At 49.7% G+C, this 14,840-nt stretch overlaps 1 protein-coding gene across 1 annotated transcript in view; it reads left to right on the forward strand.

Moving 5' to 3' along the window:
• The first annotated feature begins 1,208 nt into the window (after positions 1-1,208).
• Positions 1,209-14,840, forward strand: part of PPARGC1B (PPARG coactivator 1 beta) — an 81,599-nt gene continuing 67,967 nt past the window's right edge. Inside the window, exon 1 of the mRNA XM_039910156.1 lies at positions 1,209-1,319. Within this exon, the coding sequence (XP_039766090.1) occupies positions 1,209-1,319 (111 nt within the window). The remainder of the gene's footprint in view (positions 1,320-14,840) is intronic.

The raw sequence follows: 14,840 nt of genomic DNA on the forward strand, positions 1-14,840 counted from the left end.
ACAGATGAGGTAACTGAGGCCCAGAGTAATGAAGCGATTTGCCCGAGGCCACACATTAGACAAGTGGAGGAGCCGGGATTAGAACCCATGACTTATGATGCCCAGGCTCGTGCTCTGTTCACTACAGGAGCCAGAGCATAGCAGCAAACCCCTTTGCCTGGGCTGCGGGGCAGAGGTAACCTCGCTGGCCTGCCGCTCGCTAGGAAGGCCTTGTTGGATTATGTAATGTACAGGACTGCCAAAACTCATTAGCAGGAAATTGACATTAAGGGGAAATGATGGGGTTGTAAAAGAGATTAATATATCCCTGTCCCTTCCAGGTCCAGCCTTCCTTCTTCTCTCTGGAGACCCTAGTGAAGACTATGTAACCGTTCTCTTCTCTCACTAAGAGTTAGGTCTTTGAGGCCTTGTCCTCAGGAGAATGTACAGAGACAGGAAGGAGGTTGTCATTAAGATGCTTAAGGGGTCATGCATCACGGCATCATCGGTTCCCCACTGGAAAAATTGTAATAATAATAACTGTGGTATCTGTAGAGAAGCAGCGTGGCTCAGTGGAAAGAGCACGGGCTTAGGACATCAGAGGTCGTGGGTTCGATTCCTGGCTCTGCCACTTGGCAGCTGGGTGACTGTGGGCAAGTCACTTCACTTCTCTGGGCCTCAGTTACCTCATCTGTAAAATGGGGATGAAGATTGTGAGCCTCATGTGAGACAACCTCATTATCCTGTCTACCCCAGCGCTTAGAACAGTGCTCTGCACATAGTAAGCGCTTAACAAATACCAACATTATTATTAATCGCTTACTATGTGCCAGGCACTGCACTAAGCACTGAGGTGGAAACAAGCAAGTGGGGTTGGACGCAGTCCCTGTCCCACGTTGGACCTACAGTCTCAATTCCCATTTTACAGATGAGGTAACTGGGAGCCAGAGAAGTGAAGTGACTTGCCCTGGATCACACAGCCAACAAGTGGTGGAGCCGGGATTAGAACCCATGACCTCCTGACTCCTGGGCCCATCCTCTGTCCGCCACAGCATGCTGCCGTGAATAGCTAGGTGGTTCAGCTCCCCCGGCCCGTCTTCCCAATTTTCCCCTCCCGGCTCGCTGCCGGCATTAGGACCATCCGGGGGAAAATCCGCCGAGGCCGGGGCCGCCGAGGCTGCAGGAGCAGCTCTGTAGTTCCCTTTTCGCGACGATTCCTTCCTCATGCGATGGTGGCGGCGGGCGGGGTGATGGTGGCGACGACTCACGTCGGAGTTGAGGAGCGGGAAGAACGGGGTGGGCGTCTGGGATTGGTGGTCCGGTTGCTCCAGGCGAAGGAGGTAAATGTCTGTGCTCACATTCGCGTCGTCCAGAACTCAGTGCCAGGCACGCTGCTATCCTTGTTTGCCACGAGGAGGATTCACGCTGTACCAGTCACTGGCATCGCGGTGGCGCAAACGCCATTTCTTCCGACGCCAAGGCACACCGTAGAGGAGGAGGGTGGCCTGGTGAATAGAACCTGGGTCTGGGAGCCAGTATTTGACGTGGCTTAGTGGATAGAGCCCGGGTCTGGGTGTCAGAAGGATCTGGGTTCATTCATTTGATAGTATGTACTGAGCGTTTACTATGTGCAGAGCACTGTACTAAGTGCTTGGAATGTACAATTCGTCAACAGATAGAGACATTCCCTGCCCAATAGTCCGGGTCCGCCGTATGTCTGCTGTGTGACCTCGGGCAAGTCACTTCCCTTCTCTGGGCCTCAGTTACCTCGTCTGGAAAATGGGGATTGAGACTGTGAGCCCCATGTGGGACAGGGACTGTGTCCAACTTGATTAGCTTTCATCTACCCCAGTGCTCAGAACAGTGCTTGCCACATAGTAAGCACTTGACAAATACCGTAATTATTAATCCCGGTGCTGCCGATTGCCTGCTGCTTTGTGACCTGGGCCAAGTCACTTCGCTTCTCAGCCCCTCAGTATCCTCATATGTAAAATGGGGATGCAATACCTGGTCTCCTTCTGACTTAGACTGTGAACAGTCTGATGATCTTGTATACACCTCAACGCTTAGAACAGTACCGCGGTACAAAGTAAGCATTTGGCAAATTCTGTAACGGTGGTAATCCAAACAGGTTTGCGTTCTTGGATGGATGTTCCAGCTCAAATATATAGTGGAGACATGTGCTGTGGCAGAACTGAATAAATTGGGAATCTGAGCTTCTATCTCGGAGTGAAGATTAGGGAAAGGCCCAGCTGACTGACAGCCTACCTGCCCCTTGTTCATTCTGTCTCTCTTTCCCATAACGACACATACTCTACTAATATTTGTCCTCTGCTGAAAATTTGCTGGTGTTTTTATTATTATTATTTTTTTTTTTACTTAATGGCGTTTACTAAGTGCTTACGTAGTACCGGGCACTGTAAAGCGGTGGAGTAGATACAAAATAATCAGGTTGGACACAGTCCATGTCCCACATGAGGCTCACGGTCTTAATCCCCGTTTTATAGATGAGGTGCCTGAGGCCCAGAGAAGTTAAGAGACTTGTCACAGCAGACAGGTGGTGGAGTCGGGATTAGAACCTAGGACTTCTCACTTCCAGGCCCGACCTCTATCCACTAGGCCCTGCTGTTGTTGTTTTTGTTGTCATGTGGCCACTCCCTCTCTTTGCTCTCCTGAAAAATCTAATCACTTTTATCCTCTTTGGGAACTGGGTAGTTATTTTTATCCTCACGGATAGTGGATTTGCTTTTATGGTTGTTGTCCATACACTTATCGCTGGCCATTACTACCTGTCTAAACTTTGGGTGCACTGTGAGTTAATTATATGTGCTTGATAGTAGAGATCAAAGGTGACATCACGATTGGGTGTGGGGGCTGTATATTTATCACATGTGTTTGTGTGTGTGTGTGTGTGTATGAATATAATCCGTACACGGGAACACTAAAGTGCACTGCACATTTACTGTCGTTTTGTTACGGGTGTGAAGATCTGATAGAGAGTGTGCAGGATGATAGATTTTAATCTGTCCATAACAGGAACTTTTGTGTGCATGTGTTCCAAGGTCACAGAGGAAGTCAGTGACGGAGGGAAAACGAGAAGTGACTACTTTTCAGACTTGCTTAAAAGAAAGTGAGCTATAGATAAAAGATACCTTGAAATGGGGATCTACCTTAAATTTTTTATCAGAAGGGGCAGTAACCGAGCAAAGCTTCACAAATATGGACGAGACACATGGTTTATGCGAGCCTTTTCTCAACGTAATATCTGTGGTATTTGTTAAGTGCTTATTATGTCCCAGGCAGTGTTCTAAACGTTGGGGTGGATATAAACAAGTCGGGTTGGACACACTCCCCGTCCCACATAGGGCTCACAGCCTTGAACCCCCATTTTACAGATGCGCTAACTGAGGCACAGAGAAGTCAGGTGACTTCCCACGGGGCAGATACGTGCCGGAGCCAGGATTAGAACCCCTCGCCTGTGGAGTAGTAAAGCAATGCCATGGGATCTCAAAGCTGTCTCTATCATCACCATCTTCGATCAATCAATCAGTAGTATTCATTGAGTACTTACTGCGTGCGGAGCACTGCCTTAAATACTTGGGAGAGTACAGTAGAGTTTGAAGTCATGATCCCTGCCCACAAGCAGCTTGTAGTCGGACATTAAAGTAAATTACACACAGGGGAAATGGGAGAACCGTAGGGATATGTAGAAAAATGCTAAGGGGCTGGAGGTGTGGTGAATGTCAGATGCTTTAGGCAACGCAGAAGGGAGAGATGCAGAAATGAGGGCTTAGTCTGGGAGGGCCTCTCGGAGGAGAAACGTTTAAAGCAAGGTTTTGAAGATGGGGATAATGGTGAGCAGCTGCATATGAAGTGGGAGGGAGTTCTACTCCGGAGGGAGGTCATGGCGAGGGGTCAGTCGCTGAGATAGACAAAACCGAGGTACAGTGAGTAGTTCATTCATTCAGACGTATTTATTGAGTGCTTACTGTGTGCAGAGCACTGTCCTAAGCGCTTGGAAAGTGCACTTCAGGAACAAACAGAGCCCATCCCTGCCCAACAACGAACTCACAGTCTAGAAGGGGTTGGAATTAGAGGGGCGAAGCGTGCAGATGGGGTGGTAATTATGAGGGGAAAGCCGACTGAGTGCCTTAAAGTCATTCAGTCATGCAGAGCATTGTATTAAGTGCTTGGGAAAGTACAATACAATAATAAACGCCTGCCCACAACGAGTTTACAGTCTAGGGGTGGGGAAGACAGACATCAATACAGATAAAATTATAGATATGTACATAAGTGTTGTGGGGCTGGGAGGGGGGAGGAGCAAGTCCATGGTGAGGGGTTTCTATTTGACCTAAAGATCTCGAGGAAGAAAGGTGAAAAATGTGACTACTTTCAAGGCGTGTCACTACTCTACTACGCTACTGAGCAGCGTGGCTCAGTGAAAAGAGCACGGGCTTGGGAGTCAGAGGTCATGTGTTCGAATCCCAGCTCCGCCACTTGTCAGCTGTGTGACTGTGGGCGAGTCACGTAACTTCTCTGTGCCTCAGTTACCTCATCTGTCAAATGGGGATTAACTGTGAGCCTCACGTGGGACAACCTGATGACCCTGTATCTCCCCCAGCGCTTAGAACAGTGCTCTGCACATAGTAAGCGCTTAACAAATACCAACATTATTATAACTCTCCAGTACTGGCCCGATGGTAGCCAGAGTCCTCTTGGACCGGCTACTAAAGAATATCATTGACCTCACACACCCCCAGAATCACAATAAGGCTTCAGGCTACAGTGTGGCCGGGGAACGCATAAAAGAGATAAGCGGGAAGCAGCACTAAGACTACTTTACGGTCGACTGGGACCTCGTGAAAGCATTTGACACCATCGGTAAATCTAGAGTCTCGAAATTGCCTAATAAATCTGGCTGTCCCGAGTCGTTCAGTAAGATTCCAAAATTGTTTCGTGACCTCAGGGCTGGCTGGGCCAGAGCCAGGTATGCCCCGGCAGATCTCTTCATTGATGACCGTACAATCTCCCGCAGCTGGACTTCAAATTTGAAAGACAGCTCTTTATACGTACACGTAGAGTGGCAAAAATCACTGTAGTGCTTGTCATCGTCAGTGGAACTAAGCGAGCGCTTGCAATGTACAGAGCACTGTCCTAAGCGTTTGGGAGAATGCAGTGCAATAATAGCGTTAGCAGACGTGATTCCTGATCATAATGAGCTTACAGTCTGGAGAGAGAATTCTCACCACTGAATTCTGCCGTAACTCGGATTCGAACCGAGGTCACTGCGACCAGAACGTGGAGGAATGGCTACTGTGCGATCCTGGCGTGCCGCGGAGGATCTTGAGGAAGAGAGGAGCTCCCCCGCATAGATGAATGGCCCAGGAATCCTCCAAGTGGCTAGAAGTGATCTTTGCCAGAGAAGTTGAGTCTAAAATCTTTAGTGGCATAAGAGTTACCGATGATTTCTATTATATATCTGTTATATTCTACCTTCCAAGTGCTTAGTGCAATGCTCTGCACACAATAAGCGCTCGATAATTACGATCGACTGACCGAGTTGGTACATGTTCCTTGCCCACCACGAGCCTACAATCTAGAGCGAGGGAGAATGAGAGGGGGAGAGTTGGAAAAGTTGGGAGCCCATCGGAGACGGTATTAGGTACACCAAAAGAGGGATATGGATAGTCAGCAAAGAGCAGGGGATGAGGAATTGTGTGTGCATAGGCGATGCTATAGAGAAGGTGAATAGAGTGTAGGCATGAGTTAGGGAAGGCCTCTGGGAGGAGATGTGATTTTCATAGGGCTTTGAGGATGGCGTGAGCAGTGGTCAGTTGGAAATGAAGGGCAGGAGGTGGCCAGGTGGGTAGGAGAATGTTATTAGGCCTCGGAGTCTTCCGAAGCAGGGGCTGCTCTGGAGTTAAGTCTTTCACCTTTCCCTCCTCAGACCGTTAGGAAAGTCAGTACCTGAATCAAAAAGAGGACCGCTTCTTCGTTCTTCACCCCTTCTCGCTCATTTCTCGTCCTGATTCACCAAGTAGACCCCCTCTGGATTGTAAACTCGGTGTGGGCAGGGACCGTGGCTACTGACTGTTATATTGTACTTTCTCAAGTGCTTAGCAGGGTGCTCTGCCTATGGTAAGCACTCAATAAATACCCTTGATTGAGTCTGGCTTTTTTAAGAGCTTACTATGTGCCAAGCACTTTAATAAGCACTGGGAAGACACCAGATAGTCAGGTCAGACACATCCCCTGCGCTCGTAATCTGAGTAAGAGGGAGAATAAGTATTGACTCCCCATTTTACAGATGCAGAAACTAAGGCCCAGAGAAGTGAAGTGACTTCCCCAACTTCACCCAGCCGGCAAATGGCGGAGGCAGGATTAGAACCCAGGGCCTCTGACTTTCAGGCTTGTGCTTTTTCCACCAGGCCGCATTGCTTCCCCCCCGACCAAGCTGTTATATCACCCCACTTCACTCTTGGTTTCCTTCCTCCACTTCTCTTCCTCCGCATCCCCGATTTAGCCCGAGCTCTGCCGCCTCCTCATGCATCCGTGCCCCATGCAGCCATTTTGCTGGGAGGCAAAACCACGCTCCCTGCTCTGCTTTAGAGGCGCTTCTTGCTCGTCTTCTCTCAGACGCTCCCTTTCCGGAAGGGCTCCTGCGGACCCTTTCGGATTCCCCGCCGAGGCTCGGAGACAATGAGCATCCAGGTTTCGGGGAGGAAACCCTTCCGCTTCGCCAACACCCCTCCTGTCACCCGGCAGCCCGGACAACCTTGCTGGTTGGATGCTGACTCCGTTACCGGCACGGTAACAAATTAGGGTTCTATATTTAGCCGTGCCGCCTGTAACCCCGCCACAGCGTTGTTTGCACATCTTACTACACAATGCGGCCAGGTTTTCCCCAATCCCATGGGCCCCCGGCGTCATCGCTTGCATCAGCACAGAGTTCCTGCTGGACCCTAAAAGGGCTCTTTGGCTCACGTGGAGCTGGGAGAGGGGGAGGGCTTGGAATTGGCCACAAAGCAGTGTTTTCTGAGGACGGAGCCATCTCCTGGGTCCCGCCCACCTGGATGTAGTCATGCCTTCCTTTCATTCATTTCGTTCATTTATTCAGCAGTATTTATTGAGTGCTTACAGTATTTATTTAGTGCTTACCGTGTACAAAGCACTGTACTAGTGCTCGGCAGAGTACAATATAAAAATAAACAAACAAAACACATTCCCCATCCACAACAACCCCTGTGGTCACTGGTTTTTCAGTCTCCTCTCCCTCTGACCGCCCTGCTGGGACATTCCTGGGACTTTCAGAATCGGCCCTCAACCTGGCCCCTGTCATTTCAGCAGTTCCTCTACACCATGAGAGTAGCTTCTAACATAGAAGAGACTGAGAAATGCAATTTCTAGGTGAGAGCAATGGCCCTCTGAGGCTAGAATCCCGTTTCCGGGAATGTTTCATGTTTGAGCTGTGGTGATTCCTGTCATTAAACCGAGTGGGGAAGCGGGGTGGGGGGTGGGGGGGGGGCGGATGGATGGCGTCGGGGTGGGGAAAAAGGAGAAGCTGTGCCACATCCGGCAGGACGGAGGCAGTTCTTCCTACCCAGAAGCGTCTAGGGGCCAAGAGCGACAGAATGTCTTTGGATTTGGGCTAATTAGAGCCTGAGAAGTGGGTGGGATTGGGAATCAGGATTCCTAGGTTCTACTCCATGTTCATCTTATTCGCCCCTACCCCACAGGACCTACTGTACGTATCTTTAAATTACACATTATAAATTACCTATTCATATCAAAGTCTCCCCTTCTAGACTGTAAGCGCGTTAAGGGCAGGGAACGTGACGCTAATTCTCTTGTATGGTAATAATAATAATAATAATGTTGGTATTTGTTAAGCGTTTACTATGTGCAGAGCACTGTTCTAAGCACTGGGGGAGATACAGGGTCATCAGGTTGTCCCACGTGGGGTTCACAGTCAATCCCCATTTTACAGATGAGGGAACTGAGGCACAGAGAAGTGAAGTGACTTGCCCACAGTCACACAGCTGACAAGTGGCAGAGCTGGGATTCGAATCCATGACCTCTGACTCCCAAGCCCGGGCTCTTTCCACTGAGCCACGCTATACTCTCCTAAGCATTTAGTTCAGTGCTCTGAACACAGTAAGCGCTCAATAAATACGATTGATTTACTGATTGATTGGTTTTGTAACCTTGGGCACCAATTGCTTCTTTCTTTGATCTCTGATTTTCCCAGCTTCTGAAATCAGAATTCCAGGGAAAATGGAACAATCTGAGTCTCCGGAAACCGGGACCGTTTTCGGGTCAGGACACCCTTGAGTTTTCCTGTCTGAGGTAGTAAGGAGGGGTAGGCAGGACTGAGCCTGCCCACACTGTGCCTCCGGCTAGCAAAAACTAGCCAGCCAAGGATTAACTGGCTTGTGTTTCTTCAGCCACGGTAGCCATCGCCAGGCTTCCCCGTGGCTCTGTTTTGGCTGCTGAGGCACTCTGGGCTGCTGTTTGCAAATTCAGTGCCTAACACTGACCAGGCACCTGTTTTTTTCCACGAGTTTCCACTCTGGCCTGGCACAGAAAATAGGGGTTCAAGCCAATGGAAGAGGCACTGCATGATAATAATAATAACATTTAGTAAGTATTTATTATATATCAAACACTCTTCTAAGCACTGGGGTAGATAAAAGTTAGTCGGGTTGGGCACAGTCATTTTACAGGGGGGGAGTCTGAGGCACAGGGAAGTTGAGAGACTTGCCCAAGGTCACACAGCAGGCAAACGGCGGAGCCAGGATTAGAGCCCAGGCCCGTGCTCTTTCACTGGGCCACGCTGCTTCTCAGAGAGGCACTGGAACTAGGAGGAGAGTAGAATGAAGTGGAGTGTTGCTGGGGCATCTCCATTTCTGTCCTCCATCATGGAGTCGGGCTCCAAATCAGCATTTTGTCCCCTAACCTGAGGGCCCCCATAAAATCTGTTCACCTGCTTCTGGTGAATTGGGCCAGATAAGAAGCTGAGAGCCCACTTCCGTGGCTTCTACTGATCATTCCGGCCTAATTGGCGGCTCCCTCTGCCCTCTGCGATTCCAGTTCTGAGTTCTTATCCCACGATAGCAGTTCTTTTATCTTACCTTGAAGTTAGGCCTCTATCACAGTCTGATACATACTACTGTCCTGGGTCTCCCCCCGTCTCCCTAATCCTGAAATGGCAAATGAGGATTTGAAACATACCCGTCAGCCCATTCCCCGTTATGGCTCAACGCTCTCTCGGGCCGAACACGCAGATGACAAGAATCCACATGCTTTGCCGGGATCCAAGATCCATCTTGTCTCCTCATGTTGCTCTATAGAGAAGCGGAGTGGTTCAGTGGAACGAGCCCGGGCTTGGGAGTCAGAGGTCATGGGTTCGAATGTGGGCTCCGCCACTTGTCAGGTGTGTGACTGTAGGCAAGTCACTGAACTTCTCTGTGCCTCAGTTCCCTCATCTTTAAAATGGGGATGAAGACTGTGAGCCTCACGTGGGACAACCTGATTACCCTGTATCTACGCCAGCATTTAGAACGGTGCTCTCACGTAGTAAGCGCTTAACAAATACCAACGTGAATTAATTAATTATATCCAGATCTTATGGGGGAGAGGATGCAGCCGGGAGGCAAGGTAGCCAAATGGAAAGCGCAAGGGACCGAAAGCTCTAGTCTTTCTGCCAGTGGCCTGCTGGGTGGCTTTGGGCAAACCACCTAGCTTCCATACCTCAGTTTGCTCATCGGTCAAAGGAGGATAAAATACCTCTTCTCCCTCCCTCTTAGAAGGTGAGCCCTGTGAGGGGGCAGGCTATGCTCACTCCAGTTATCTTGTATCTATTTCACTGCTTAGCACAGTGCCTTACACAGAGTAAACACCTAATAGATTCCATTTTAATTTTCCTTTCACTATTTTTATTATTATTCTTACCCTGGGGTAATGCTGGGGTATGGGAGGGGAGCAACTAGGATTGCCCTAGGGAAGCAGCATGGCCTAGTGGATAGAGGACAGGCCTGGGAAGCCAGAAGGACCTGGGTTCATGCCTGCCGTGTGACCTTGAGCAAGTCACTTCACTCCTCTGTGCCTCGGTTAGGTCACTTCACTCCTCTGTGCCTCGGTTACCTCATCTGTAAAAGGGGGATTAAGACTGTGTTCTCCATGTGGGACTGGGATTGTGTCCAACCTGATTAGCTGGTATCTACCCCGGGACTTAGAACAATGCTTAACACATTGTAAGTGCTTAACAGATACCATTATTATTATTATCACGTTATATTATTATTTATAACGTGATAATGGAGACCAGCTGCTCGTTCTAGTCTGGTTGGTTTTACCACATGTGGCAATCTGACCATTTGCTCCCCACTCTCAGTCCAATGAGAAGGCCATCAGTCAAGTGGAGATAGGTGGGCATGGGAGAAGAGAACCTCCCCCGGCAACCTTGAAAGTTAAAAAAGGCAGCATCCCAAATTCTCAATAGATCGTTCAGCTCTGGAGGGGCTTAAAGAGAAAAAAGAACCAAGCCACTGCTGACTCCCCAGGGGCTTCCGCTCATTTCCTCTCATGGGGGGGTGTGGGAGGAAGGGAAGGGGTCAAGAAGATGCCCCTCGAACCCTGCTGCTTGGGCTTTAAACACCCTAGGTGCCTGGATCTTGGCAAGGCTGACTTCCAGCCTCCGAGTCCGGTTCAGGATGACCTCCCGGAGCCGTCCGTGATATCATAAAGGAGGCACTGTTACTGGGTTAGAGGGATAAGAAGTCACGAGCGAGCCGGCATTCCGGGTCTGGCGCTGATTTGCAGAGTGTCCTTGGGTAAGTCACTCACTGTCTTTGCACTTCCTCCTCTAACTGGAATCAGGGTGCCGGGAAGAGGAGAGAGCCTGAGGCTGCTGGCCAGAGGGGGTGAGGTTAAGCGCTTACTATGTGCCAGGCACTGTACAAAGTACTGGGATAGATACAAGCATCAGGTAGGACACAATCCATGTCCCACAAGGGGTTCGCAGTCTTAATCCCCGTTTGACAGATAAGGTAACTGTGGCCCAGGGAAGTTAAATGACTCGCTCAGGATCACACAACAGACAAGTGGCGGAGTCGGGATTAGAACCCGGGTCCTTCTGACTTCCAGGCCCATACTCTATCCACTGGGCCAAGCTGCTTTTGAGAAAGACAACAGAGGAAAGGCTTTCCCCTCTAGACTGTGAGCTCACTGTGGGCAGGGAGTGTGTCTGTTGTTGAACTGTATTCTCCCAAGTGCTTAGTACAGTGCTTTGCACACAATCGGCACTCATTAAATATGATTGAATGAAAGGAAGTCCAGTGGCCCGAAAGCCTCCTTTCCTCTTTTTTGGCTCTCTCTGGCCGAGCCCAAACACACTCATTAAGCCCAAACAGCCCAAACATTTAGCCCAAACCCAGCTGTTCTGCGCTAGACTCTCTGTGCTCCCCACATCTCTGCCCCCCCCCTTCCCTCCCCTCTCCTTCCCTCCCAGGTTGGTGCGGCAGTGCTTCCTTCCAAGGTGACCTTGGAGGCTGGGCTGCAGGCCCAAGTACGTCAGTCAGCGGTATTTATTGAGCGCTTCCTGGGTGCGGAGCACTGTACTAAGCAGTTGGGAGAGTACAGTAGAACAGTAAGGAGATAAAGACGCGAGGCTGCAATCTGAGTCCAGAGCTCCCCTAGCCAGGAGACAGTTCAGTGTTGAGGAGCTGGTGTTCCCTGGAACACAACGCCTGGCACAAAGTAAGCGCTTAACAAATACCAGTATTATTATTAGTACTATTATTAAGAGCACCAGGAGGGGGTGACATTGCTGGTGCCAAGCCCCATCCGCTGGCCCAGAGAGCAGGCTCAGCTGATCAGAGGTCACCAGCAAGGAAAATTGACTTACGTACCATATATAGATACCACTATACATATATGTGTATAGTGGTATCTGTTAAGGGCTTACTCTGAACCAGGCACTGTGTTCCAGAGAAGCAGCATGATGTAGTAGGTAGAGGCCGGTCCTAGGAATCAGAAGGTCATGGGTTCTAATGCAAGCTCTGCCACTTGTCCGCCGTGTGGCCTCGGGCAAGTCTCTTAATTTCTCTGTGCCTCAGTTATCTCATCTGTAAAGATGGGGATTAAGACTGTGAGTCCCATGCAGGAGAGGGACTGCGTCCAACCCAATTTGCTTATATCCACCCCAGCGCTTAGTACACTGCCTTGTATATAATAAGTGCTTAACAAACATGACGATTATTATTCTCATTATCATTATTACTAAGCAATGAGGGAGAATACAAGCAAATGGGGTTGGTCACAGTCCCCGTCTCACATTCGGCTCACGGTCTTAATCCTCATTTTACAGATGAGGTAACTGAGGCCCAGAGAAGTGAAGTGATTTGCCCCAGGACACACAGCAGACAAGTGGCAGAGCCGGCGTTAGAACCCATGACCTTCTGACTCCCAGGCCCCCTCTCTATCCACTCCTTCTTGGACTAAAGAAGTTGCTCAAATCACTGGGCCAGAAATGTCACGATTTGTGGGGTGGCTGCTATGCCTGAATATCGACTGAATGGCCAGGGGCCCTCAGGACAGGGCTGACATGGCGGGGGACTGTAAGCTCGTTGTGGGCAGGTAATAGGTCTTCCAACTCTGTTATATTGTACTTTACCAAATGCTTAGTACAGTGCTCTGCACGCAGTAAGCGTCCGATAAATATGATTGCATTGACGGGGGAACAGGGTAGTGACCTCTCCCAGACCTCCCTCCTGTTACAGCCATGTCAGCTTGCGCACTGGGAAGCTCCCGCTCTTCCCTCAGACCTGGTGAGAGCGCTCGGCCTATCTGGGGAGAATCGGAGGAGCTCCGATCTCTTCGTCGTCTTAATGATATTTCTTAAGCGCTTACTATGTGCCAGTCACTGTACCGAGCGCTGGGGTAGATCCAAGCTAATCAGGTCAGACAGAGTCCCTGTCCCACATGGGACTCACAGCCTAAGTAATAATAATAATGATAATAAAATGGTATTTGTTAAGCACTTACTACGTACCAAGCACTGTTCTAAGCATTGGGTTAGACAGAAGGTAATCAGGTTGTCCCAGTTGGGGCTCACAGTCTTAATCCCCATTATCCAGATGAGGTAACTGAGGCACAGAGAAGTGAAGTGACTTGCCTAAGGCCACACAGCTAAGTGGCGGAGCCGGGATTAGAACCCACGACCTCTGACTCCCGAACCTGAGCTCTTTCCCCTTCAGTCACATGAGCACATCTGGAATATGGTCTGCCAACACCTGGTTGATTGACAGCTGCCACTCACAGGTGCCATCCCTCGCTTCTCCGAAGATTCACCTCTTCCTGCACATGAGTTAGCTTTCCTTCGCTCTGTGAGACCCGTGGCTGAGCGGCAGCAACAACAAGCGCTTGAGTCGATAAGCATCTTTTAAGACCTCTCCAGAGGCACGAGGCAAAAGGCGATCGTACCGTTTTCGGTCTCCGTGGCTGGGGGTGTTTCTGACTCGGTCGATTCAGGGGCATCTTCTGGAGTCCCTAGGGACCAGAGCCAAAGCAGTAGAAAACTTCATGTCTATTACCTCCTGTTGCTTAGTTGGGGTTTAGAGGGGAGGGGAGGCGGAGATTCTCTCCCTCATCCATCTAGGACACATCACCTGCCCCGCCTCCGTTCCGTTTTCTTCTCCCGCGACGTGAAATTTCCGGACCGAGCTCCTCTCCGCCGACTTGAAAACTGACAGCCGCACGAAGCCAATATTCCCTGGCTGTGCAGCTGCAGCAGAAATCCGGCTCTGGCCAGAGCGAACTGGTTTCTTTCTTTTGTGTCTTTGAAGGTTTACAGAGGAAAAAATAAGTCGAGGGATTTGAATTCTCTTGTGGGGATATGTCTATTTGTGCCGCAACAATGGAAACGAGCCGTGTTGCATTCATTCGATTCTTCCGATAACTGTCCCGGTAATTGCCCTAGTTGACGTTTTCCCCCTCCATCAATTCCCTCATCCCCTTCTCCTCCGCCTACGTGCTCCACGCCTCCTGGCTATCCATCTGTAGAGAAGCGCGGGGTCTGCCTCCCTTTGATGTATAGATAAATGGACACACTTGCTTGTTTGAATGCTCACTCCTCTTTCCGAAATAGTCATTTCCAGTTGATGGTGATCCAAGGACTGAAGGAAGGATGAATAAGGAGAAGCAACACGGCCTGGTGGATTGATAATGGGCCCAGGGTTAATCAATCAATCGATAGTATTTATTGAGCGCTAACTATGTGCAGAGCACTGTACTAAGCGCTTGGGAGAGTACAGTCTAACAGAATTAGCAGACATGGTCCCTACCCATTACGAGCTCCTAAGAAAGACCTGGGTTCTAATACCGGCTCTGCCACTTGTCTGCTCTGTGACTTTGGACAAGTCATTTAACATCTCTGTGCCTCAGTTACCTCATCTCTAAAATGGGGATTAAGGTTGTGAGCCCCATGTAGGACTGTGTCCAACCTGATTAGCTTGTATTACAATAATAATAATGATGATAATGATGGTATTTGTTAAGCGCTTACTATGTGCCAAGCGCTCTTCTAAGCGCTGGGGTAGGAACAAGGTTATCAGGTTGTCCCAGGTGGGGCTCACAGTCTTAATCTCCATTTTACAGATGAGGTAACTGAGGCACAGAGAAGCGAAGTGAGTTGGCCCAAGTCACACAGCCAACAAGTGGCGGAGCGGGGATTAGAACCCAGGTCCTCTGACTCCCAAGCCCATGCTTGTTCCACTAAGCCACCCTCCTCCTCACCAGTGCTTAGTATTCATTCAATTGTATTTATTGAGCGCTTGCTGTGTGCAGAGCACTGTACTAAG

The sequence above is a fragment of the Ornithorhynchus anatinus genome, chromosome X1 (genome assembly GCF_004115215.2).
Source record: "Ornithorhynchus anatinus isolate Pmale09 chromosome X1, mOrnAna1.pri.v4, whole genome shotgun sequence".
In the NCBI taxonomy this organism is placed as follows: Eukaryota; Metazoa; Chordata; class Mammalia; order Monotremata; family Ornithorhynchidae; genus Ornithorhynchus; species Ornithorhynchus anatinus.